At 37.5% G+C, this 27,685-nt stretch overlaps 1 protein-coding gene across 7 annotated transcripts in view; it reads right to left on the reverse strand.

The window, feature by feature from the left end:
- XRCC4 (X-ray repair cross complementing 4) overlaps window positions 1-27,685 on the reverse strand; it is a 144,006-nt gene that overhangs the window by 102,085 nt on the left and 14,236 nt on the right. For all 7 annotated transcript variants that reach the window (XM_056514352.1, XM_056514353.1, XM_056514355.1 and 4 more), the window contains 2 exons: window positions 27,127-27,276; window positions 23,976-24,163 (listed from right to left, as the gene is read on the reverse strand). In XM_056514352.1, coding sequence (XP_056370327.1) covers window positions 23,976-24,163; window positions 27,127-27,265 — 327 coding nt within the window. In that variant the 5' untranslated portion in view covers window positions 27,266-27,276. The remainder of the gene's footprint in view (window positions 1-23,975; window positions 24,164-27,126; window positions 27,277-27,685) is intronic.

Below are 27,685 nucleotides of genomic sequence, written 5' to 3' on the forward strand. Positions count from 1 at the left end.
CCCAGCACCATTTCTGAAACTTTGAGCAAATCCCACCTTGTGCACGCTGAGCACACGGAAACACACGAGCTGGCTTTTGAGAAGAAGCTGCTCCAGGCTCTGGGACAGCTGGTTTAAACACAGGAGATGTGATTGTTTATCCTGAGTTGTTGGCTGGGGGAAGTGGTGCTCTCCAGCCCCACGCAGCTGAACTGCAGCGACACTGGCAGCGAGAAACAGCCGAGGCTGGGGAGCAGAACCGTGTTAGTGACTGCACCAGCCCACACAAACACCAGCCAGGGATGAACCACAGCAGCTGCACAGCACACTGGAACAGCCCTTTGCTGCCAAAAACCCAAAGTATAAGAACTCATTAAAAAAAGAGGCAGGAGATATCCCTATCCTGCGCCTGACTTGCAAAATGAAGAATATTATTTCATGGTTTGCTAGACCAGAATCCTGTAGCCAGTAGCCAACACCACCTAGACCAACCTCAGAGTTTGCTGGATTTTTTTTGTCTAAAAACATTTAAACAAACACTAAAATAAATAAAAATTAAGTAAGGATGCTCAACACTGCTAAATAATTTCTATTCCCTTATTTTGAGCCATTGGAAAGTGATGATGGTAATTACATCAAATGTTGCTTGAAAATACTACCAAGGAACAAAAGAAGACAGGTAACTGCTTTCCAAATTTCTGTTAACATTAATTATGTCAGAGCACACTGAAACTTGCAAAAGCAGCATGTTTATTGTCTCTACATTTTGCTTTTACCTACTGGAGTATAGCAATTCAAATATGCTGGAAATTAAAACAAAAATTATGCCATGCTAACTGAACATGGGGATGAAATTTCCAAGAAGCAAAAGACATCTGATAATAATTTCATCACCTCTGTGTGTTGAAATCTACCTAAAACACAGCCTTCCACAGCAAATGAAGGAACCTCCATTAAGCCTTTAAAAATAAATTGGAAATACTCAGGTCTTCACAATCCAGAAAAGTTTAACTTGAAAAACAAGCCCATCCCAACTTCCAGCATGTTGAGGTTCCTCAGAGAGAGCGAGTGGACTAACACAAAATACAAAATTCCTGCACCAAGAGCTACAGATCAGCACTTTCAAAACACATGGAATGGAGATGGGGTATTAAAAAGGTTACTAGAAACTGCACAAAAGTGCAAAATGGACATTGCCTCTCCAAGTTTTCACACTCTTACCAGAAAGGTTTTATCTCACACACCTGAGTACTTCTGTTTGGAAGATCCTAAGGAGACATGAGAGAGAACAGCAAATGGATCTATTTCACCTCTCCCTAAATAAATGTGAGCATATGAAACATTATTATGAGATAGGAGGTACCTTATCAGATATCTCAAGAACCAACACTCGTGTGCGTAGAATCGTCCACTGTGTGCAGAATTAAGTAGCTACAGCTCAAAGCAATCATGATTTCTCTTTCTTACACCTGAAGTTAGAGGTAGTTTACCACAAAAGATCACAGTCATGACCACCTGTGTCATGTCTGAACGAGATTCAAAGAGCCCCTTCCAGAAAAGAAGATGCACCACCAACTGAATAAACCTGTGGCTCCAGAGATTACAGAGTATGACAAACATGTGCAGGAAATCAGGCTTCTGCTTCTGTCTAAATAAAGTCTGAGGAATTAACTGGTATCTTACCTTCATACAAATTCCATAGATTAATAATTTAGGGCAGTATTCTATAATAATTGATATCTTTCGACAAATTTCACAGATTAATAATTTAGGGTAGAATTCTATACAAAGAATAGGACTGCACCTAAAACTGTGCAAAAAAGCTGTTTTTAGGGATATTATTCTCTTCCCCCCACACACAGTGAGGCAGATCTCGTCAATGGAGAACAGAACACTTTTGTTATATCCCTCCCAAGAGGAAAGACAGCTCTCTGCAGAACTGCAAGATAATTCACGTCAAAACGAGGAGGAATCCTAACTACTATGAAAACAAATACTGTATTTCAAAACCCACTGGGAGGAGCCCGTTGTGCAAGAGGTCAGGATAGTTAGTGCTCCTCTACTTCAGTTCATTAATTGTAGCTAAGGATGGATTTATTTATAAATATGAGATAAGTTCTCTATCATGCCATGATTATTGCCTCTCTTCTCTAAACCAGTGACATAAGTCTTATACACAAGCTTCCTTTTCCTTTCCACTGGTTCTCAAGTTAAAAAATAGCAAGTGAAAAGCAAAATCCAAACAGGATGACTCCTCTCACTTTTCTCCTTGATAAATTGGGAGCAACATTTAAATATAACATTATATTTAAATAAGCCATAAGTAAAACAAACAATAACACAAATCAACTGTGATGGCAGACTTGTCCAGAAAGCAGCCACTTCCTGGCAGAAAAGTTGGGAAGTTGCAGTGCTGGAGAAGATGAAACAATCCCTCCTAGCACGAGAGCTTCAGCTTAATGAAAAAGAAAACACTTCTCAGTTCAGAAAAAGAATTTACAATGCTAAACTGGGTTCATTCCGCTTCAGACAGCAATTTTTGCAAAGGACACAATTTAATCCCCCAGAGGGATGAAATATAACATATTTTGGCCCTACTCAACTTGTAAGAATGTAAGGGCATTACATTTTTCTAGCATTAATATTTTCAGCCATGGCAACATTGTGATTTCAGGAAAAGCATCTTGTAACTCCAGTGGAATTATTCCATTATCACAACAAGGTTCTCTGCCACTGTCTCCTCTTGTAGAATACTGAGGCAAAAACCCCTTCCACCCCAAAACCAACAAAAACCAAACCAAACCTAACCCAACCCAACCCAACCAAACAACAAACAAAAAAACCACAAAATCCCCCTCCAAAAAAAAAACCAAAAAACCAAACACAACCTCCCCAAAAACCCCCAATCAATCAAAAAACCAAATAAAACCCACCCCAATGAACAAACAAACAAAAAAACCCAAAACAAAACAAAAAAAAAAAAAACAAAAAAAAAAAAAACAAAACAACAAAACAACAACAACAAAAAACCAAAAAACACACACACCAAAAATCTCCCAAACAAAACTCAACAACCAATAAACCCCAAACAAACAAGCAAGCAAAAATTAACCAAAAGAGCTATTAATATAATTTTTTTTTAACATTAATCATCTTCTGGAGCATAATGGATTTAGAGTTCCATTTTCCACAGCATCAACCAGTTTGTAGTTTTGATAGAATCAGCCCTCTTTCAGAACAAATGCTTGTTTACAAAGACTTACAATAATATGCCAGCCATGGAAGAGTTTTTGATGTCAAGGACTCCATTATATGTTTGGGTGCAAGTTCAACAACAGCTGCTCCAGATTTAATGAAGGTAGTACTCAAGGGACCGACATTTCCTGGATTTATTTATGGGAGCTTACAGAAAATGTTCAATATGTACCAAAATATACATTGTTCAGAGACTTTCATGCGTGAGAGTGAAACTCTCAATGTTTGATTCATAATGGCTATTTCACAAGGGCTTACAGGAAATAAAACTGTTTATTTTAATTGCATACAGCAAAAAATGTTAGAAAAGAAAGATTTATGTTCTCTAGTGACAGTGAATGTTTTGGGCTAATTTGTCATGGTTACCATGGACAGAAAATAAAGGAATACTATTCAAGCACTACTCCAATTCAAGCACTACTCCAATTCATAGACAACTTAAAGTATCAGCAAATACTCAAGTCCTGTGGGCTCTCTTTTTTAATCACTCATATAAGCTTACAGCAGCTTTTAAATACAGCATAACTACTTGTGCAAACCCAGCATTTTACCTTTATTTTTCTTTTCCATTAGCAGGGCTGTTTATTCATATTTCCTGTTAATGGAAAATAAAAAATAAAATCTATGAACTTAAGAGAATTTAACAGCAATTACACAATACTCAAAAGACTAGATAGTAGTGATCTCTAATTGTGTCAAGGTGATTTTCCACTCCAGCTCAAGATTTCTACTCTTGTTTGACTGTAACATGGCAATTTCTTTAAAACAAACAAAACAAAACAAAACAAAACAATTTAAAAAAACGTTTTCCATTTTCACTTGCATATTGTCCAACAAAAAAGATTATGACAATGGAAAATGATGCATCTTCCATATTTATTGAAAGATCAGGGAAATTAGTAGAATGAGAATTTTGGTAAAGATGAACACTGGAAATTTGATTACGGTGTTTCTTCTGAAAATGGCAATCAAAATGCAAATTTAAAAAATATTGTACATTTTACCTTTTCTTTTTTTTTTGGATATTCCAACCTCTGTTTTGGCCAATGCTTTGAAAAGCAGAACCACTGTCTGCCTACAGGTTCACCCCTAGTCTGTGGAAATTTCAGCTTTTCACTGTCTTGTTTATGCTTTCCTGAATTTGTGACCAGACAGTGGTGTGGTCACACACTGCCAGTTGTTACTGGGTTTTCTTACATTGTCTCAGCTATTAGGGTCTTAGCTGGTAATGTGGCTGAGCAGAAATTAATGTCAGAGCATTACAAATGCATTTTGTCTGGCTGTTGAAATACTTCACTTTCAGCATCATAGCACCTACCTGAAAACATTTTCCTCTTGTATTTTGAGCTGCCAACTCTGTCCTCAGCAAAGAGAAAACAGAAAACAGCAAAGGACAAATTTCACCACTATTTCAGTGTGTTTAATTATTTTGTAACAGATAAAACTGTGATCCTTCAGCCATGTCTTAGACCTCTCCAAGGATCAGAAAACTCAAATACCCTTCTGCAAGCGTGGGCTTCATAATGCCTTTCTGCTACAAATCTCTACAAATTCACTGTGAACTGAGACACAAAAATGAGAAGTCTGCCATCCATTTTTCTTTCCACTATCCACTCTTTTTCTCCTTTCCTTCAAAACTCCACTTCTTTTGTCAGACTATTTCCCTCCCATCAATTTTTCACACTTGTTTATCAGTATAGAGGAATGTGTCCAAGGTTGAGAGTAGTTCCTTTAACTCAGATTAATTGTTTGAAGTATTGTTCAAATTGAAGCCACTTCACTGTTTTTGGGAAAAATGAACAGAGAAACAGAATTTAATTAAAACCAAAGTGTTGTTCTCAACTTGTTTCTTCTTTTCTAACACCTGCATTAAAAAAGTGACAACATACAAGAACAATTCTGTTTCAACCTGAAGCTAAACAGCTTTTTGCAGTATACAGTTGAGTGACAAATCAGTTATTTACACCATTTTCTTTCCAGACCTATAGAAATCATGATTATTTAACTCAAAAGTTACCTGAACAAGTATCCCCTGAGAGCAGATGGCCCACAATCCACATGCCTTCAAATTTTCATCCAATAACATAAAATTGGATTAGACAACCTCAGCCCTTGCTGAAAAGGAATATTAACAAAGCCCAGCATCCAGTTTTTCTTGCCTTTGGCAGTGCTAATGAGCACTTCTCCAACTTTTACTCACATTCTCCACAGGTTGGACTCTAAAGTCCTCGACCTCTTTTCTTAAGGATTTGTCCTTTCTCATTTAAACATTTAAAATCGTTGTCATTCAGAAAGAAATGTGGAGGAAGGGGTCAGTAGTGGCACTAGGAGAACAAATACTTTTTTGCTTTTTTCACGCTAAACTCCAACACTAATGACCCATCAAAAAAAAAAAAAAAACTTAAGAAAGACTTTTCATTGCTCCAAAATCATAACATATGGTTAAAATTTATATTTTTTGAAAATAAATGTTAATTTTTTAAATTAATTTAATTAATTTAATTTAATTAAATTTTTTAAATAACTTTAATTAACTCTTATCTTTTTTTCTACATGGTTTTCAATATTTTGAGCTTTTTAACCATGCATTTTTAAGCTTTTCCCCTAAAGTTCACAATGAGGACTGCCAAAACTTGAGTGAAAACTAAAATTCTTGGTCAACTAAGCAATGGTGGTAGGCAGGCTCCAAATAAATAACAATTTTAAGAAGATCAGTAAAATGTACCCCTTTTGCCTTCAAACCTTGTATATTATTGTTTAGTTTGGGTCTTTTCCATACCAATACTTTTATAAGCCATGACATAAATGGGTCTAGATGCCTCTGTTATGCACAGAAACTCCATGCAAAAAATGTGAAACGTAATTAAAATTATTTGATCAACAAATACAGGAACTAGACTATAACCTCAAGGAAGCTAAGCCCTACAATTAGCATGATTTTTCACAGTTTTCTCCTTCTCTGTAGCATTTAATTCCAGAACGATTTTCCCCAAAAATCCTATACTAACCCAGTAAAGTTAATGTGATTCCCTCAGTCCTTAGAACACCCTGAAACCTATTTGTCACGTATAATAATCCAGTTACCAACACTGGAAAGCTCAACCTAAGTCCATTAATTGCCTTTCCATCACAATATGATGGCAGCGAGCAGCTTTAATCCAATCTGTAAATAAAACCAGAGGGAAAAAAATTAATTAATTTTTCCTCAATATTACTGCTCAGCCTGCATTATTCCCTGCATGTAGTAGGCTGAATGAAAAGTGAGAGCTATTAAGAGCTGTCTTTTGAGTAGCAATTAGGTAATTAGTGGCCTTCGATGGGGCTGGCTGGTGTCACCACCCGCTCCATGCAGTGACTCAGGTCACCAGGCAGCGCCAGAGAATCACTGGATTTGTAAAACTGGAACTTTTATGATGCAGCTGAGACCTTCCCCTCAGCTCTTTCTGCCCCTCCCAGTGGGTCAGCTCCTCCCTGACACGGCAGAATCACTCTTCTCAGAAATTATCTCCTGCCCAGTAGAGTTGTGCAAGAAGCCTCACCAACTCCAGGCTTGTAATTACTAATCTGTTATTTTTATCTCACCTTTCCATTTGCCTACAGCTACTGAGATTGTTCTCCTTGCAAGGCTGACCTGGAAAATCACTGTTGGCCTAAAATTTGAGGTACCTGTACAAAAAACAACATCAACTTTTCAATCTCAAGCCCACCTGAAGCGACCTCAGAGGATGTGCATTTCTGTTATCAAGCCACATCAAACCATCCCTTTGATATTTCTCCTTACAAAAATGGTGTTCCTGTGTACGTTTTTGTTTTTGTTCTTTTTTTTTTTTTTTTTGCTGCTGTTTTAAAAACTGGTGTAAATACACAATCCTTCCATTGTTCACTCAGAGCTAGCAATTGCTTTATATTGGATCAGGTTTCAGGAGTTACACCCCATTTCAGCCCCACTCAGAGGGGGCTCAGAGCACAGTCCTGTCTCTGTGGTTCTCCAGTCGAGCCAAGAAAGAAATAAAATGTAAGTTTATATGAGCCTTAGTACTACTCAGAGTTGAAAGAAACTTCTTTCAAGGGAAGACTGGAACTTTTATTCACTTGGACTGCCAACCTGCAACTGAAATAGCTGGAGGGCAAGGCCTTAAAGCAATTCCAATCTGGACCAATTACATCAAGATTTTTAATATTTAAAACAGTTGCTTTCCCACAGGTTGTAAGATTCTGCTCTTCTACAATTCAGGAGAGAGAAAACAGTCTGGGTATGGAGCTGACACTATTTTTTAATTAATTCAGTTGCCCAATACTCCTAAATTAACTGGATGCTTAGAGCAAGGTGTTCAAGAGGGCCACATCTGGGACTTTATTAGGATCATGGAATATCCTGAGTTTGATGATCCTGATGGGTCCCTTGCAAGTCCAGGTTCTGACCCAGCACATAATAGCCCCAACAATCCCACTCTGTGCTTGGGGATACTGAGGAAATATCACATATGACACCTACAGCATAGGGCTGTTGCCCTGCTTTTATTTATAAATAAATAAAGTTGGTGCAGATACGACCCAAGGAGCACTCAACATGTTTCTCTTCATTATCCAGATCAGCAGGAACAGACCCATCCAGGTTAAGCCTGGATATAATAAATTTGTAACCAGTTTTGAGATGTTATATTTAACCTCTTAATCAACTCACTTGGCCTTTTTTGAAGGAACATAAAGAGAAGTGAATGCAATTTCTACTTTATAAAACAAGGTGCCGACAAAATTATCATGGAATGATATTGATCTAATAGTCTTGATTCCATGAAAAATTCAACAAGTTACAAACTTAAGTGTGCTCATCTATGTAATATCTTCCTTAGTAACTAATGGATCGTCTTCGTGACAGACAAATATTTTTGCTTTTCAGATTCAGAAGAGGGATGGATCAGTCTCAGCTGTCTAAAGATTTGCTAGAAGACTTACAAATACTAAGGAAATTATTTTAAACATTGGCACAGAGTATTTCCAAAGCAGTCTGCATTAGACCACTACAGTAACTGCAACCCACCAACGAGAGCTCTGGAAGATGCTTCCAAAAACAAATGAGACACAATAAAAGTGATGGCCTGCAACCAGGGCTGTACAGAAGTCCTTCATAACTCAGGAACTTGGTGAAAAGAGCAGTGCTGCAAGCTTTTCCAGCATATTGTCCAGTGGGTGAGTAACCAGCAGGAACCACCCTGTCCTGGACCGGCGCTGCCTCCCCGCCTGCCAGCTCAGCCTTCACAGCAGCTCCAAAATCCACTGCTAAGGTACATAGGCAGGGACTAAAGACTGAGCTTAACTCCTTTTGTTGGCTTGTTTGTGAACCTGGAGTGATGTCTGGAGGGAAAAAAAAAATATGAACAAAAATGAAACAAGACACCATTCTGTGTTCAGTTTCTAAGACCATCAGAGCCAACCTTGGTGCCATGTTTTTCTTTAATTATGCAACATCCTAACATCTACACAGTATTCTTAGCTTTACTGAAATATAAACTTGGAGGGATAAAAAGCAGGCTGAGAAATACCAGACATGTTTTACAGATACTCAGCGTTGCTACAACGTGGTGATCACACACTACAGAAGATAATCTCGTTAAATGAACTGACTGCTCACACACTGTGAATTTAAGGGAGATTGTCTCTTTTTTTTTTTTCCACTTGTTTATTGTCTGGTTGCCACAGCAATACACTGCCTGTTTGTTTTGAACATGACATGGAGAGCACATTTGTCCAAGGCACTATTTTCTCAGCTTTATACTGTACGTGCACTGATGGTCTCGGGCCAGAGGAGACGCAGGACTCGGAACGCGCAAAACCCGAAAGGATCCAGAATGAACTTGGGCCAATCCCGGTTTTACAGCACCAAAATGTCAAGCTACAGCTGTTCTGCCTTAATGAAGACATGTACTGCCCAGCTTAACCCAGTCCTTCCCCTCATCTCCCCCCGAGGGAGGCTGATGACCCCGTGTCAGTTTATCTCACACAGAGGTTTCCTGCTTTGTGTCCTTCTTTTGTCACCTCCACCTCCAACCTCCGCACACCTCACAAAAAACAATGTTTCACACAATTTTACAACCCCACGACTAGCCTTATTCATTCTCAGAGATGCCACCACTGAGAGCTTATAGGGAGAAAACAATAATTTGCTTTTCCCAGTCTCAAAATGCACTCACTAAATTCAAGCACCAAGACAAGAAACATCCATTTCACTTCCAGTGTCTAAGTTTTGACCTCTGCTCAAATCTCTCCAGCATGGAAAATTGCTGGCAAAAGCTACAAGCCCAGACTCCTCTCAAGCCCTTTCAACAGGGTTCCTCTAAAGAAACTTAAAAATATTTCTCCAATTTTGAACAACTCTTTCTGCTAAATTCTAAGGTTCTAAGGTTGCTCATGTGTTTTGGTTTGAAAAGATCACAACTCTCATCTCGCTTTTATTATGAAAATCAAGAAACTGCCCAGTTTCCTCATGATAACCATTTCCACCACTTGGAAAATACACTCAGACAGGTTTTTGTTTTTTTTTTTTGCTCTCCATCTCAGAGTGATATCACGTTTCTTCACTCTGCAGATGATAAGCCAAAAACAGATATGAGAGTCAAAAGCCACATCACTGCTCCAGCACTTCCAAAAATCTTTCATTCCTGGATTTATTCTGCCTTACCTAATTCAGCAAAAAGGGGAGATGCAGTGCAGAACTTGTATGGCAAATTCTCAAAGCAGTGCAAGGATAAATACAAAGAGTGATACGAAAGATGAATGAAAACATGAGTGGAAATTCACTGACATGTTTTTCTCTGAACACATGAAAACACAGCAGCGATACCTCAAGGACACAACCTGCAGGGATGTCCTCAGATTTCATGGAGACTTTCTATCTACAGCAGACATGAAACATGTACCACATACATTTCAGGGTTGAACAACAGTACAAATGTAAGAACCACAGCCATTATTTATTTCACTGAGTCTCAAATCCTCAGACATGTCATGGGAAATAATTAAATCCAGCTTTCGTGTAGAATATGGAAACCTCTGAAATGCTACCTCAAAAAAATCTACTGTGATATTCTTCATCCACAGATCTCCTTAAAAATCTTTTTTGTTTCACTTCTAGGTCAGTCTAAGTGATCTTGACATTCTCTTCTTTGGACATGAGTAACTATAGAGATGCAAACTTTGATCCTGTCCTGCAGAGGGATTTTTTTTTTTTGTAAAGGAAATTTACCAGCCAGAATTACATTTTCATTCTGTAATCCCTTTAGTATTTTAGCAGACTTGTGCATTACTTTAATTCCAGACTGACTATAGCACAGGCAGCTTCAGATTTCAACACGAACAAGTAGGATAGGATACCCACTGCATGCTGACAGAACAGTAGCACATTTTCAAGTCTTCCATAACTTCCCATGGATTTAGCATTAAAACCAGACTTGAGCAAGCCAGAAATCAGTTCAGCCAATTCTTTTTGCTCTCTTGGACACCATTTGTTTGAGGAGAATGGTAATTTAAATGTGTTCATCTATGTAATATCTTCCCTAGTAACTAATGGATTGTCTTTGTGACACACAAATATTTTTGCTTCTCAGATTCAGAGGAGAAATACTAATGGAACATCTTGGTCTGCTCTGAAGTGATGGCAACTTTTTTCAGCATTATTCAGAGACCCAATAAGCCTAACAAGCATATAGGCCTAGCACAAAAAAATTCACAGATTTTTTTTTTTTTTTTTAAAAAGCATTTATTCTCATAATTCTATCAGTTGCAGGCTTTATTCATTATATTAATCTTATTCTAATTATCTTTTGTAAACTCACTTTTTTCTATCTAGTCTTTTGTACTTTTACACTCCTACTTAAGCAGGAAAAGCTTCATTTAAATGTGCTTTCTTAAGCAACAAACAGTGAGACTTCTGATCCTTTAAATGTTTTAAATCTTATTGATACAGATCTATGTACTTGATTCAACCATCTGTATGGTCTTTATTACCTTTTCTAAAGGCAAGGCAGCATAAATCAAATTAATCAAACAAGAATCAATCATCCTCTATATCTGTGTATAGGAAATCCACCATAATCTGCACATAGAGAACACACAGCTAAGGAAACTAAATCAAAGATATTGGCTTTGTTATTAAAAAAAACAACAAAAAAAAAAATAACCCAGCCAAACCCCAAACCTACATTCCCATTATTAACTCACAGAATTATTAATTCCATCTCATGTTTCCGTAATATTTTAATACCTCACTTCAGGGCAGCCATGAAGAATTTTCATAACTTCCAGAGTGATGGGAAGACAGATATGAGGTTAGCTCTGAACTCCAAAAACTCCCATGCAGCAGCCCTGGCTGCTGCCAAAAGACCACAGATGGATGCCATATGAGCAGCTGAGACTGTGATGCTGAAGGGGAGCCATGGAAATTCTTTGCTTGTAATGTACTCGTGCAGTTCCAAGGTGTAACAAGCACCAAACATGGTGTTTTAGAAGTTTTAATCTTCAGCTTGATAATTTCATAGCTGTGCTCAGCAATAAGCTTAAGAGAAGGGACTCAAAAAAGCAAGATGACAGAAAATTAAAGTGAAAACAATGCAAAAAAGATTAATGCTATGAACAGATCATGAGAGACAAAATCAGTTTTGAGATTTTTTTTTTTAGCTGATTTTTTTGTGTTAACAGGATTTAGTGTAAAAATGCAATTATGTTTTTCTTTATAAATCCAGTCACTGATTTTATCACAGTGACTTTTTTTTTAAAAGGAAAGGAACAGGCTTTCACTTCTGTTCAGAATGAAGCCTCCAAGTTACAAGCTATCTTTTTGTCTTTTGATAACCAAAACTATTTTCAGAAAGAGCCCAGAAACAGCTTCTCCAATACTCCAGAATTGCATATGACTAATCCAGGGGGGTGGGGTGGAAAAGGGGGATGGAAATCTGCCTGGGCTGAGTCACTGTGAAGGCACAGTAAAGAATGACTGCTGTGCAAGTCCAAAGCTATTGAGACATAAATTGGCTGACCTAGTAGCCAGTTTTTAAGGCTTAGCACAAATATGAGAACTGAGCCCTCCCTTGACATCTCACACTTCCCTTTTCAACAAATGAAACTTCTGAGTTGCACTGAGAAATAATTTTCAACTTACGAGGACGCCACATAGCTGAAATAATCAAAATTTAGAAGCTTCAAACTGAAAAGCTGCTGCTTCAGCTGTGTTTGATTGTTTGCTCCAACAGGATCCAGCTAATGGACTGAACAATAAATAGTATTTCTGAAACCCAAACTCACTTGTAATTGTGTTTGACACATAAGTTAAAAGTTCCAGGTTCTTTTTCTTGGCTCTCTGTTCTACTGCTGACTTAAGTACTGCACATCACTCTCTCTCACCAGTGTGAACTTCCTCGTGTAGCACTTGGAAAAGGTAAAACAACAAAAAAGACAGGCTGAAATCCTTCAGAGAACATGTACACAAAGCCTCCTGAAGTATGAGAAGGCCAGCAGGCAGATAGATCAGCTTTTAAAGTCATCACATAGACAGGACTATGAAAAACTGATTTCAGAAAAAAAAACCCCAGCATTCTCATAGTGGTAATCCCATTGGAACTTCCAGAAAAAGATATTTTATTTGGACAGAAGTGTCCAAACTGAAACACCTACACAACAGCAGTACAATAAAACTATCTGGTGCCTGAGCCACTGCCTGCAACTGCTGCCATCCCCACCAATCACAACAGTGCACACAGTAAAATAAAAGACCTAAAATGCTCTGAAACAATCACTTGAAGGGTTTATCTACAGAAGGTTTTAAAATTAGCTTCCATGCCCATGGGAAAGAGCTGATGGAAACTCAAGATCTTGCCTATCTTCCATAGGTGTCAAGTTGATAATGAATGGAAAATTTAGGACCTGTGGAGCAGCTGGGCATCCACTGCAACCAGAAGATAATCCTTGGAAAACAAACAGTGAAGGGAACCCGATCCTATCTCTCAAACAACTCTCCTTAGCCCATGGCTATGAATACTCACTCTTCCTCACTGAGGAGAGCAGCTGGGACCTGTAACAGGATGAGCTCCCAACTTAAAATGCCCAGCTTCAGGGCAAACCAAGAGTCTGTTCAGGCATCACTTGGGAAATCTTTAATTACTGGGGGAAAAAAAAAAAAAAAAAAAAAGCCCTATGGGGCTCAAAAATGTCTTACCTACAACTTCAGGTTTTACTGGCACCTTCTTTTTCTAAAGTAAAAATACATATTCATTTCTCAAAAGGCATGCTCCTTCAAAAAAGGCCACCTAAGTCAATTAACAGGAACTTTTATGTACTTTTTCAAAACTTGTTTTAAGTTTCCAGTGGGGTTTCTGTAGAAATATCAAAACATTTTAGCTAATAAGGTCATTGTGCAATCCAAGCTGTGTAAATGTAAGAGACAGGGTTAGTTCCTAAACTACCAAAAGTGTGCATCTTGGGTGTTAGCAGCAGCTAATCTATGCTATTTGTCAGCAATAACCTGTTTGTGAGCACTACCTACAAGCTTTAAGAACAAATACAGTCTCCATCTTGTCACACAGTACTTAGAAAACAGTAATTACATAATGCTCATAGTGGATTCAAGCATCCATTACAGACTGACACCACATAAATGTTACCTCTGTACTATAAATTTATTTTTATGAATTCTAAGAAACAGAAAAAAAAAAGCTTTAGCACAATCTCCCCTGCATTTCCCACAGCACATTCCAATGTTCAAAAACCAATTTCAGAATACTTTTTCCTTAGCTGCTGCTTTAGCCTTAGAGCAAAATACAGATTTCCTTCTCAAATCAATGCATACCACCCTGATCTAAGGCTACAGAGAACTCAATATAGCCTGAAAAAACTGGGGTTTCCATCATATACCAGTAAGTTGTAACATTTCATCTTGTTTTTAAAAAGAGTGCCTATGATAAAGACCACTTTCCCTCTATTGCCATTTTCTCTTCAAAGGCACTAAAACAATAAGGCACAGAGGGTTTATGTCACCCAACAGACTACTGAAGCATTAACAGCTTTATGGAGAAACCCACATGAATTTTTCAACAAATATGACTACATTTCTTTTACCACATGGAAATATATTTCTTTCCAATGTCATGGTCTGGATCTGGTTTAAAGTTGCAGCTGAAAGGAAAACACTCCTGTGTCATGGAATCGATGTTATTTTCCTAAAGCATGTGACCTGACATCTAGGGACTTTCTTTAATTTCTTTTTTAATTAAAGTAGCTGCCATTTGTTGAATGACATCATTTTCCATGCCCAAGTACATAAAATACCCAGTTTTGTAACTGTCACTGAGCACAACCTGCAGGGTCACTCACACACCATGAAATACAAGAGTTTCTTCAGGTAAAAGTAACAGAGAACTAAAAATTAATTTACTAAAATCCAAGACTGACAGATACCTCAGAAAACATTCGACTGCACCCAATTTTGATTAATCAAAACCAAGCATGTCAGATGTGGTAAATTTAACAAAAAGAACAGTAGAATTTTGCTGACCTCTTAATTAGCTGTGCAGTTGCACAGACAGCCTCCACTACAAAATGATGGTGTCATGAAATTTTAACCTGTGAAAGACACACAGACACATCACTGAGTCAGTTTTAAGCTTCTCTTTTTCGACAAGGAAACTCTAACTGAAGGAGCAGTATGAGAAACTCTGAGTTTAGACAGATAGATTTTGTCCAAATTTAGCTTAAAGCCTTAAAATTGCAATTTAAAAAAAGAGCAAATTAAAGGTTAAATTTAAAATATAAAAATCTTTTCTAACAAATAAATTAGTTTGAAAAGGGAGAAAGGTCTGGGGTTGTTGTCTCACCAGCTCTAGGGACACTGGGATTAACTAACTCAGTTTTATCAAGCACTACAGCACTGTCAGAAAAGAGACATTTCCTCCTACTCCACTACTTTCACAGGAAAAAGAAACCACAAGCAAACCCACAACAAAACATTAAGCTGTCAATAGAAGTTATTGTAAAAGCAAAACACCTTTAATAATTGCCATAAAAAATTTACAAGACATTCACAGAAGTTGTCTTTAAGGTCCTTACCAGCCCTGATTATTGTATTGTTCTGCAAGAAATGGAAAAGATAAAATTGAGTGTGTATTTATGAATCTTTATCATTATACATATATGACATATATGTGAATCATTCAAATATCATTACTGTCATCTCTGAACACACACATTGCCTGGCACACTTCACCTCCTGGCTCTTACCAGAGGAATTAACACCATCTCAAACATGTTTGCATTCTCTAAGAGCTCTTTTAGTACCCAGCAAAAAGAACCAGCAAAAGTTAGGAGAGCTTTCCCACAATGAAGAAATTGTTCAGAAAAATATGTGGGAGAAAAAGCTCATGCTTTTGTAACATGAAGAAAGGAGCACAACAGATGTGAAATGGTAGGGGATGTTTCTGTTTAGACAGACCTGGAAAATGGAGTCTCCTAACAAATAAAAGATAGCAGGCAATTCCTATAGGCTTAACAATCCTCCACAACGACTCTTGATTTGTTATTATTACCACAAAGCTCTTTAAACAACTTGGATTCTGAATAATATACACAGAAGTAGGGTAGATTATGGACAAAGGTACTAATTCCAGAGAAGTGGCACCCTCTGGAAGCTTGTTACCCCGAGCTGTGAGTGGTGGGGTTAGGCAGAACACACGTGTAACTCTGATTTTGGCATCCTGCTGATTATGTATACTGCTCCTGCTAGCCTGCCCACAAAGTGGTCTTGATTAAAGAGCATTGTTCAGGAAGGGGAGCACATGCATCTGCAGATGGCATAAACATGCTGCAGTGACTAAACAACGTTTGATGAGCACATGCAGCCCTGGCAGAGCCCCAGGGACTGCAAGCCCTGCCTGACAAACTTGAGACAAACCACACAGCTGGGCCACAAGGGGCAAAGGCAGCAGCTCCCCACTCCCAGCCTCAAAAACAGTTGGTAATAAAGGTGTGTAAAGAGATGTCACACTCTCAGGTATTCAGTGTTATAAGGTATTATTTTAAGGTATTATAAAATACCTGTGAGGTAGGTATTTTATTTTAGGTGTTAGTGTGTCCCACAGAAGTTAAACCCAAAATGAGTTAAGTACCTGGCATCTTCCACCTTGTGTTTGGGTTCTTCAGTGGGGGAGAGCCCAGTTTTTACTAGACCCTGATCCAAAAAAATACTCTTATTCTCTCCACGTTTTACCTGCCCTGATTATTTCCCACAAATCAAGACCATTAGTGACAGTGCATAAGGTCAGTCTCATCCTGTAGTAATACTGTGTAATTTTACATCTTGGCATTCAACAAAGAAAATGGTTGCTCTAGAAAAACTGACTAAAAGAAGTTCTTGAGGAATACATTCAAAAAGGAAAAATTAAAGGACTGGCACCTGTTCTTTTCCAGGGAAAGAATGTCCTTTTTGCAGTCATGTTGGTTTTATCTCCAGATTACATCACTGAAATAAGAAGTGTCAAACTATAATTATGTCAGGTAAGTAACACAGATAACAGACCCCCTTCCACGGGCAAGCACAGCACTTTTGTTACCACATGCCCACATAAAAGCCCTATAAAAATCCCTTTCCCAAACATCTTTAGTGATTCACCCATGGCCTGCAAGCATTTTTGGGAACAAAACATCTTATTTTTGCAGTTTATAGTATTTTTAAGCTCTCACACATACATAAGAGCAGGCTGATTATTTCTCTGATCTCTTGAACACAAGACAACTCATATTCAGTTATTTACAGTCAAGGAAAATGTGGGTTTTCCCCTCATCACAGGTAGCAAAGCCTTCAGGTTTTGCTTCAAGTTTTCTTGCATACAAATCAGTGCATATAATCAAAACAAAAATACAATATATATTAAGGCAATTCTTATCTGAATTCCTCATTTTCCACCCATGTCCTAGGCAGTGTCTCATTAGTTCTTAATGAGATGAAAACTACATTGCTTAATGTATTTCAGTACACCAAGTCAGTAACACTGGCAAAACCAAAACTGCAGTCGTGAATGGCTGATTTAGAAAATCACAGCAGGTCACAGGACTAAAGTTTTAACTCCTCTGTAAGCCCAGGGAAGTAAAAGATACCAGTAAATTTTTCTGTTTTCAATTATTAGCAAAAAAAACAAAAAAAAAAAAAAAACAAAAAAAAAAAAAAAAAAACAAAAAAAAAAAAAACAAAAAAAAAAAAAAACACAAAAAAACAAAAAAAAAACAAAACACCCACAACCCCTCACCAAAATTGCAAACAAAACAATGCTTAAATAAAAGGCTAGAGAAGCTCATATTTTTTCTTGAACTATACATCTTCCCCACATCACCTCAGGCTTAGACCTCTCACCTAAAACTTGCTAGTCAGCAGCTCAAGTTAGTCTCTAAAAGCTACACTAGATAAATCCTTTTATTTTCTTATTTTCCTGAGAGTGATTTAGCTGAGGAGATGAATGTGGAATCAGAATAGACTGGAAGAGTAGAGTGAGGTTTATTCCAACTAAATAGCAAAATTCATCCCTAATGATGTTCCTGGGATGGATTAGCTATATAGAACAACCAATTCTCATTCCAGCTGGAATTGAACAGGTACAAAACACAACTGCAAGGCAACAATTTCAGTGTGAATTAATGGAAATAAATCTCCCATTGTTTTGCAAGATGTACAGCCATCAATTAAATGAGCAAATAACTAGTATAAGAAAAACCTGACTGCTTCCAAATTCCAGTTTTTGGCACTCTGCAGCCCCTAAGAGTACTGACAATGTTCTGTTAGAAATCTGTGTTAAGCTAATAACCTACACATATTATTCACACACTGAATAGACAATGTGCTTTTATGAAGGGAACAAAAAACTGTACCTCAGACTCTTAAAAAAAGCCCAAAGCTTGTCTGAGAAAAACACATAAAGACTAGGATTTGGGTTCCAAAAGTAAGGAAAAAAACAGTTACACTCTGTACCAAACAAAGCAGTTGACATCTAATTTTAAATGAAATGTCAGGTATTATTTGCAGAAGTATCTGAGAGGAACAAGAAGATAAGAGAATGAAACAAATAATCTTCTATGGAAGAGCTTTTTTCCTGGAATGATACTACCCAGAAACTACTCTTGAAAGTGTGTGCTGTACCTGCCTTTCTCAGAAACACATTTTTGCAAGACAACCACATTCAAGACTTGGATAAAGAAAACCTACCTGCCAAAGAATTTTCCAGTAAGATTAAAATATTTCAGAGCAATTAAAATTGAATATTTTGCTCACCGATTCCAAATACATGTACAAATTGGCTTCAAATTTTAAAACTCAAAGGCCTTCTCCTTGTGATAAAAAACCACTCATTCCACATAATGACACGTAACAGGCAGTAAAATTAGCATTCTGTCAAATCCTAGGCAGGCACAACACCTCACAAGGTTTTTAGGAAACCTTAAAAAGCAAACTCATTGTAGTGCTGCTCCACTGCAGAAAAAAAACCTGAACTTGCTCTGCTCACTGGACACAGAAATTAGGGACTCGTCTTCACTGTTCAAAGAAAATTTCATTTTTATGTGTGGACTGCTAACACAGACTGACTTTATAGTCTTTGGAAAACCAAAGATAAGTGTATTTTAAATCACTGCAGCTTAAGGAAAGAAATCAACAAAAAGTGTTACACTTTCCTCACTTCACATTCTGCAGCTTCCTTATTTCTTCCATCACCCCATGATATTCCCACATTTGCCACTTTTTAAGAAAACACGGGACATCTTGAATTTGCCCCTTTCTTACATTTCAAGACATTTTCTGTAACTGCAGCAGAAGTAGTAGAGGTACTGAAGTTGCTCTGAGTGTTTAAACATATCCATTCAATATTTTATACTAAAAAAGGTGCTATTTTAGTGAACCTAAGAGTTAACATGAGCTTGAGAGCTCTCCTGTGCCTTTGCAGGTAGAAAGATGAATGCTTCCTCTGGAGCTGTGAGAAAGTTTCTGAAGAGAAACCACTGGAGAGATTCTCATTGGTTTTCAGACTCTGGCTGCTGTTCATCCTCACAGAAAATACAGGACTGGGGTCTTGTAGTAAAGGTTTAGAGCCCACACACAGTAATCTCTTTTCCAGAGCACCTACTGTCCTCTGTAATTTGTGTTTGGGAAACTAAAGCTTGTCAATAGGCCATGATTTAAAGATTTCTTCCTCCTAAAGGGAAAGCATTTGTACTCCGTTCTGCAAATGAAAGCAAGCCTTGATGTCCACACAGGGATTTGAAATGCACAGCAGGTATTCCAAAAAGGGAAAATCTGAAAGAATCGAGAGGAAAGAGGAGAGGCAACACAGTAACACCAAGAGTGAGAAAGGATAACTGACAATTTTTCTTGCACAAATCCAAATCTGTTATTTTATGAGTATACCTGAAATATATTCTGACTCTCATTGTACTCAAGAAATAAGATGATGCCCTTTATAGTGTAATTTAGAGTAGGCCTTAAAGCAATTAAACTACCATTTCTGTCCAGCTGGATAGGTTCAGTGAAATACACAGATCTTAACAGGTTGAGAAAAAATGAAGATAATTTATTCATCACAGTGTTTGATTCTTCCTTTTCCAACAATACCAGTTTTAAAGGCATAAATTACCAGTATTTTAAATTAATTTCTCCAAACTATTGTTTATCAGAAGCCAAATACATAATCTAATAGCTAAACAAGGAAAATAGCAGAGCTTAATTACTTAATTCACCAGGACTTCTGCCACACCTTGTACACCTACAGCTTGTAGGTGTATTGCACACCTACTAATTTGGTAGGGAATCACTCTTTCAAAAATGGTTTTTCTTACCTCAAGGCTACAGAAGTGATGCACTGTATTTCCAGTGTATCTGAAATACCTGAAGGTACACCCAAGGTGAGATGGGGAAAAATCATGTGTAATTCAGAATTCTAAGCTTACCTGCAAGATAACACTTAATGTTTCTATTATATAAGACACATTAGAAGCCAGCCATTTCTAAAATGGGCTTCCAAGAAACCATTCAAGTGTCCACTCTCAGCTCCTGAAGTACACAGACATTAAGTGGTATAAGTGATATGAGAGTCATTACTTTCACACTGACCTTAGGATTAATCATTTCATCTTCCTCTCTCCTCAGCTGGTGGAATTGCCTGGGAAACAACCTGAACTCTCCGTGACCTTGCTAACCAAACAACACATCCTCAGTGGTTTGGAGCAAAGTACCTACTCAGACCTTGAACCAAGACAGTTTGGGCAGCACAAAGAGCTCCACCAATTGCATTTCTCTAATTTAGTATGCTGTGAAAAGTTTTGGTTAGCACAAGCTTCTCCAGCTTTTTTTTTCAACTTTTAGTAAACTTGTAATGAACTCACAGGCCTGACCAGGGAAAAGCAGCCACAGGAAATGGAGGAGACAAATAACAGCATCTCTTCCATCATCCTAATTAGCAACAGTGCTGCATCTAAGGTGGAATTTGTTAAGCTCTAACCCTCCCTGTTTACAGACTTAAGCAAAAGGCAAGGAAAAAAAAAACCCAGAGCCTGTCACATTACTGTAAAAAAAGAGACTGCTAGCACTCAAATAATTGTTTATCAAAGGCTATTTAGTCTATTTAATTGCCAGCCCCGAAAAAAAAACGAAAAAAAAAAAAAGAAAGAAAGAAAGAGCGAGCTTGCCGGATTTCCATTATTTATTGTATGTGGAGTGACTCGCTGAAGCACTTGGAAAGATTTACTTCCCCGTGGTCACCTACTTAGATCAAGCACTAAATCACTGCCTCTGTGGCTGGTGTTTGTTTAGGTGGCAGCAGTTGAGCTGGACCAGCCTCCCTGGCCCCTCGCCGGGGTCTCGGTGTGTGTGGCCCGTCCGGGGCTGCAGCTGGATCCGCGCACAATTCCCACTGTGCTCCACAGACATTGTTATTCCAGGGTCCTTCCCCGCACCCCAGAGCAAGGCAGAGCCACCTGTCCTGAGGGAGCTGAACCACAAACACGCCGGGATTTTCACCAAAGTTGTCGGAATTCTCACAAAAACGTCGGGATTTTCACCGAGCCCGTTGGGATTTTCACCAAACGTGTCACAGCTTTTTAAGCTCAGCTGCACATCCTGGCACAGCCAGAACCACTGTTTCTAAAGCTCAGACATCACTATCTCTCCTGACCAACAATTCAAGATAAATAAGTATTAAAACGCTTAGGAACATGCCTTGAATTAGATTATTTTGCTTAATTCTGTCACTTGTAAGCGTTACAGGAAGCCAGGGCACTGCAAAACAAAGACTGTGCTCTGTCTAAATCAGACAGAAATCCTTTGTGACTTGGGGAAGTTTCCCCTCCATTCAAAACTCAAACCATCAGCAGTCATCCACTACATAAACCTTACCTACACATCACTATTATAAACTGGTGATTATGAACACTCTTTAAATTATATGAAGATAAAGGTTTGGATTCGTTCCATCAAAGCAAAGTCCTTTTAAACACCTAGACATCAGTTCATGGAAGGAACGTATTTGCTCATTAACTGAAGAACAGCAGGTGAATCAAACACCCTGTTAAGTCATCAAATGCACTACAGTGGCAATGCAGGTAATTACAATGCATTTTTCATTCCAGGCACTTTCAAAGCAAGGGGCACAATGGAGCTGCCAGCACTTCCTCCAGAAAACACCTGGGCAGTAAAACAATTTCCATATCAGAAAGCACTTCCCAGTAATATGCCTGTGTTTTTCTTTGCTTAACATCACCCCACTATTTTTATTTGCACTCCTACAGACCACCCAAATGAGTTCTGGCACATAATTAGACTTTATGGAAGCAGAGCTTCAGCGAGATGCTGCAAAAAAGGTAAAATTTCTTTCAAATACCATGGTTTGGCACAGCCATGCAAAAAATAAATCAGTATCTAGCTCAGATATTTGCCAGCCACTAGACCCACATGGGATGGAGAACTGAGCCAGAGCTCAGCTCTGGAAATTACTGGGTACAGGTGACTGCTGGTGATCAGCATCACGTTCTAGGCAGGTCTCATTAAAAATAATTAAAATAACCTAATTTCTCTATATAAGCATGCATGTATTTCTAAAAATAAGGGCAAGGCATATTATTGATTTTCCAAGACTACAAAATTTACTCTCAGGCACTCATGTACCAATTTCATGAAAAGATTTTGCAATAATATTTACTTACATTAATTGATAAGCATTTTATAGCTCAAAGTGTAACAATGCATTTCAAAAGATTTTGCATTTTTTTACTAAAAACTGTTACTTACTAAACTGATAAGAGATAAACACTGAATTTAAGTTGTGTTTAAGCTGCAGAGTAGTTTCTCTAGGCTTACTCTGCTAAATTTACATTCAGCTGAATATCAGCCATCTGTAAAGAGCCCAGAAGATTGATTTCCTAATGTGATGCTGAAAGAGAGAGATCATGAATGCTTCCACAGAGAGTTTGCAAAACGTTTGGAACATATTCTATTACACACCTGAAAGCTATTTCTGATATCTAGTTCTATTATTTAATTCTACATAATTGCTTTGGCAATTTTATTCGTAGGCATTAGCTTAGTACAGGAGGGAAAAAAAAAAAAAAAAAAAAAGGTGCATTTTCACCCAAGAAGTCCTATCTTATCTAAAAACATTCCTTCAACACCCAAAGTTTAAAGCACATATAGGAACCAAGGTGCTTTGTATTTTCAGTTTATTTGGCCAGATTATTTCCCCAAATTGACATAAAGTTGTTTTCATTCAAATTAAATTTCTTATAAGCCTTAATTGATGGAAACATGTATTAGGTGACCCCACAAATACGAGGATTTTTTCACTTAATAAATATACAGCTTGTATTTAATCTGGCCTGCATTAGAACGTGTATGACACAGAGCAAAAACAAGAAAAAAAAAGATTCTTAACCTTACTGCTCTCAATTTTTGAGTAGGTTTGGTTCTAAACTTGCAACATCATTGTGAACAATCAAACAGCTCACAAGATTTAGGGTCAATATGGCCTTGGGTAAATTCACAGAAATACTTATAATGCAGACTGGCAGACTTATATTCCCTAGCTTTTGGCTCCTCAAGAGCCAAACTGGGCTGAAATTTCCTATACTGCACAAGGAAAAAGGCATGTAAAAGAATTAAAAAAAAAAAAATACAAACTGGGAGATTCACCTTAAGTTAGCTTCTTCCTCAGAGAAGTTTTAACACAGCAAAGCACAACCTGAAATATCCAGAAGTATCTACAGATACTGACTATACTAGCTTCTTTCCTGTTTTAAGAGGGTCTTTCACTTTGCAGCCAAGCAAGCAGCATGGAGCCACTTTCCCATTTTCAATTTAACACAACGATTTCAGCCTTAGCTTACAAAATATCTAAAGTAGTAGAAAAGCTAATGTTAAAACTACGTTTTAGTGCTTGAAAACAATCATGTCTGAATTTTATTTTTTTTCTAATTTGGGTGAGTAGTACAGAGAGAGGATGAAGAAACAAGGAAAACCAGAGGTGCACAGGAGGCTACAATTCAAAAAGGGCAGCACCCATCCCAAACTACTCAACTTTCTTTCCAGCTTTGGCCCATGCAGGAGATCACAACACTCATTCAATCTGGAATGAGTATCACAAGTCTGTCTGATTTTAAAGATCGTAATAAAGTACAAAAATGTATTTCATTCTTATGGTTTAGCAAATAAATTTAAACATTTATCTACTTACAGAGCCGTCTTTCAGGTTCCTTTCATAGGAAAAGTGGCAGGCCTTATTCTGTTCATCTCTTGAAATCACAAAGTTGTATTTGCCAGCTGACTCTTCTCCAGCTATCAGTGCTTTCCTCAGCTCTTCCACATATTTTTCTCTGTCCATTTCTATGTCAGCAGCCTCCCTAGAAATGTCTGCTTCAGACACTACCAGAAAGAGATATACAAGGAATATTCATATGTGAACAAGTATATGCATTATACATACAAAACATGTATTAATATACATTTATAGATATAAAATACTCTATTTATATATACTTACTATATATAAATAGTACATATATTTTCTATATTTATTATATATTATATATAGTGTGTATATATATAGTATATACATAGTATATGTATACGTGGTATATATATACTATGTATATTACACATATATACATATTTTAAAAATATATAATTTTTTTTAATATATATATTTGTATGTATATACAGACACACACTGACTATATGACTTTTATGGTCCCTTCCAACCTAAGGCATTCTGTAATTCTGTGATTCTGTGAAATATTAGATGATTATTCTTCCCTTGAACACACACTGGTGTGTCGTTTCCACCTGTGCAAATGTAGCAGGAATACTGTGTTTTTCAGAAGTTCTGTCCCCTTTTTTCCCTGTCTGAAAATGAGTTATTTCCTTATTGCTGCTCATCCTCAATTCTAGCTGCCTGAAGTCACCCAAAATAGTACAGAGAGAAATGTGGAATCCATTGCAGCATGAGGCAAAGAGGGGTAGAAGAAGGACGTTTGAAATACTTACAACTGGAGTGTTTGAAACACTGATTTCAATACTGAGAAGGTAACAATTTAATAACAATAAGAAAGTAATAAAAAGACACAAAAATACTGCAATGGAGCCCTGTGGTGGTTTTGGTTTTTTTGCTGTATATGCTGCATGTTCCTTTATGATCTAAAACCAGCAGAACTGATCAATCATTAGGGAAATATGATATGCACAAATCCTCACAGATGTAGTTCTTTAACCAAACACCAAGGTAACACACTAGATTACACTGCACATTTGTGTGCTTCTCCTCCCCTCCAACATTCACTGTTTCCCCTCTCTCTTTAAACAGGACTCCTAACACATTTCATCATCACATTAAACATACAAAACCCTTAAAAGACAACTCCATCAGCAACTCTCACTCTCTTCCTGGTAGGTCCTGCCAAAGAAAATAATCCACAGCATGAGAAACCCAAAAGGGATTTCCCACAGCAAGAATATTCTGACCATTGCTTTCCCTCCCTCCAAGTTTTTAATTTAAAATGGAAGCAGTCTCAGAAATTATGTAATAACTTTAGAAAAAGTGACCAAAACTGATGTTTTGTTAAATGACAACACAGATCAGTGCAGTAGAAAAGCCTCATGCACAAGAACATAAATTCCTAATGAAATTATTCAAAGAAGTAGAAACTCAGTAAGAATTTCTTAGAAAGGCATCAGATACTTCCAGAACAGAAAAAAAATCTCTCCTTTGGATGAGCACCCAATGCTCATGGCTGGACTGTCGTGGGTTTCTTTCTTTCCTTTTTAATGGAGTGAGGTCATCCTGCTTTCACTGCCCCTCTGTTTTGGGAGATCATTATCCCCCATTCTACCAGATGCAGGAACCTGACAAAACAAGAACTGTGTCTGCCTATTTTTTTCTATACACTCCCAGCTATAGTGGCACAGCCTTCACTTGGAAAAATAACAATCATCTTTTTGTGAATTCTGAATTTTGAAGTTGTCTAAGAACAAGAAGATCCTCCAAACAGAAAAAAACAGTATTGGTTAGTGTTAACACCCTTTATGTTATTTTCAAAATAACTCGAGTTTACTATTGTCAAGCCAAGAAAGAAAAACTTTTCACTACTGGGAATCAGGGTTGTAACAGGGTTGTAATGTATTTGCTTTGTGCAGGGACTCCAATTGATGGGAGTGTCTGGAATATTAAAAGGAATGTGGAAGAGCAGATTTAATGTATGTGTTGATTTTAATTTATATTTATCTAATCTCAGACCTGTATGTAAGCTTGGTTTATGTAGGAACTGAGGAGAAACAACATCTACTGGGCAGGAGGGAGGGAGGAAGGAAAGGAAGGAAAGGAAGGAAAGGAAGAAAAGGAAGAAAAGGAAGAAAAGGAAGAAAAGGAAGAAAAGGAAGAAAAGGAAGAAAAGGAAGAAAAGGAAGAAAAGGAAGAAAAGGAAGAAAAGGAAGAAAAGGAAGAAAAGGAAGAAAAGGAAGAAAAGGAAGAAAAGGAAGAAAAGGAAGAAAAGGAAGAAAAGGAAGAAAAGGAAGAAAAGGAAGAAAAGGAAGAAAAGGAAGAAAAGGAAGAAAAGGAAGAAAAGGAAGAAAAGGAAGAAAAGGAAGAAAAGGAAGGACATGGATACTTCTTGTAATTCACACAAAGGGTCCAGAAAATGGTTTTGCCTACAATTTGCTGAAATTACGTAATTCTCTCCTCCCTTTGAAATATTTTTGCTACTGAGAGAAGGGCTTTTGATCAAGTATTTGACATTTCTCAAGGAACACACAAATCTAACCCTGTTTCACTAGGCATGAATGAGAGAAGCATGCACATATGCAAAGACCCATCCTCTTACTGAGGTTTCAGAGAGGGGAAAAAAATCCCACAGCCTAACTTTTTCCCACTGATAATTTATTGTCCCTTTTCCTTCCCAAAAATTCACTTCAGTACAAAATACAGCTACCTTTGGCCACTAAAATTTCATTAAAACATTCAAAAAACATCTGCAATTGAAAGGCTTCACGGACCCCAATTTGCAAATGGAACTTGCGTGCACATTTGTTCAGGAATCTGGAGAAGACACAGAAGTGTTACTTCAGCATCACTCCAAGAAATTATACATTCTTGAGCAAGAACAAAACATTGCATATCCATGTGCTGAATGAGTTAGTTTTAGCTTTGACACACCAGATTTTAAAGTTCTCTGGCCACATCCCAGAAGATCATGAACCTCACCTCCTCCATCACTGGGAACAAAAGATCCATGAAATTTTCATACAATTTGTGGGTCATGGGTTAGAAAGTGGTTAAAAACACTAGTAACTAAGAGCAGTAATAATTTAAATTAACATATTTTTCTTCCCATTACCTTTCCCAGTCCAGGCACACTGACAATCACTAAGAAGTAAACTGAAGCCAGTGCCTAAATCCTTTTCCCATGACACCTGCAGAAAATAGGTTGCTTCTGGATCAGAAACTGGATGAATTCTGTTCAAAGTCCTCTCCATCTTCCCAATACCTGTTTAAAATGCAAGATAACGTTGTTAGAACCACTGGGGTGCTTAACAGCTTTACATAACTAGCTTGGGAGTTGCATGTGTGGGGAATATACAAATACAAGCACGCTTGTGATTTTATTCTACTTTCTTCCCCAAATTCAGTTTGTCAGAGAACTGGTGATACTTGCAAATAGGAAACTGGATTATAATAAGTAAGGTTTCAGTGCCAACAATTAAACATGCTTGAATAGTTTCAAATTAAGAAGCTGTCAGGAAGCTGGGGGATAGGAAATTACTACACACAAGCTCTTCCCCATGGCTCTGTTTTTAACTCACTACTATCACCCAAAGTACAGAAAATTTAACATAATTCAAAATAATCAATATTCATCTGGAAGACTGCCACATGAAAGCTGCTACTAAGCTTCA

This window comes from Oenanthe melanoleuca, chromosome Z (assembly GCF_029582105.1).
Source record: "Oenanthe melanoleuca isolate GR-GAL-2019-014 chromosome Z, OMel1.0, whole genome shotgun sequence".
In the NCBI taxonomy this organism is placed as follows: Eukaryota; Metazoa; Chordata; class Aves; order Passeriformes; family Muscicapidae; genus Oenanthe; species Oenanthe melanoleuca.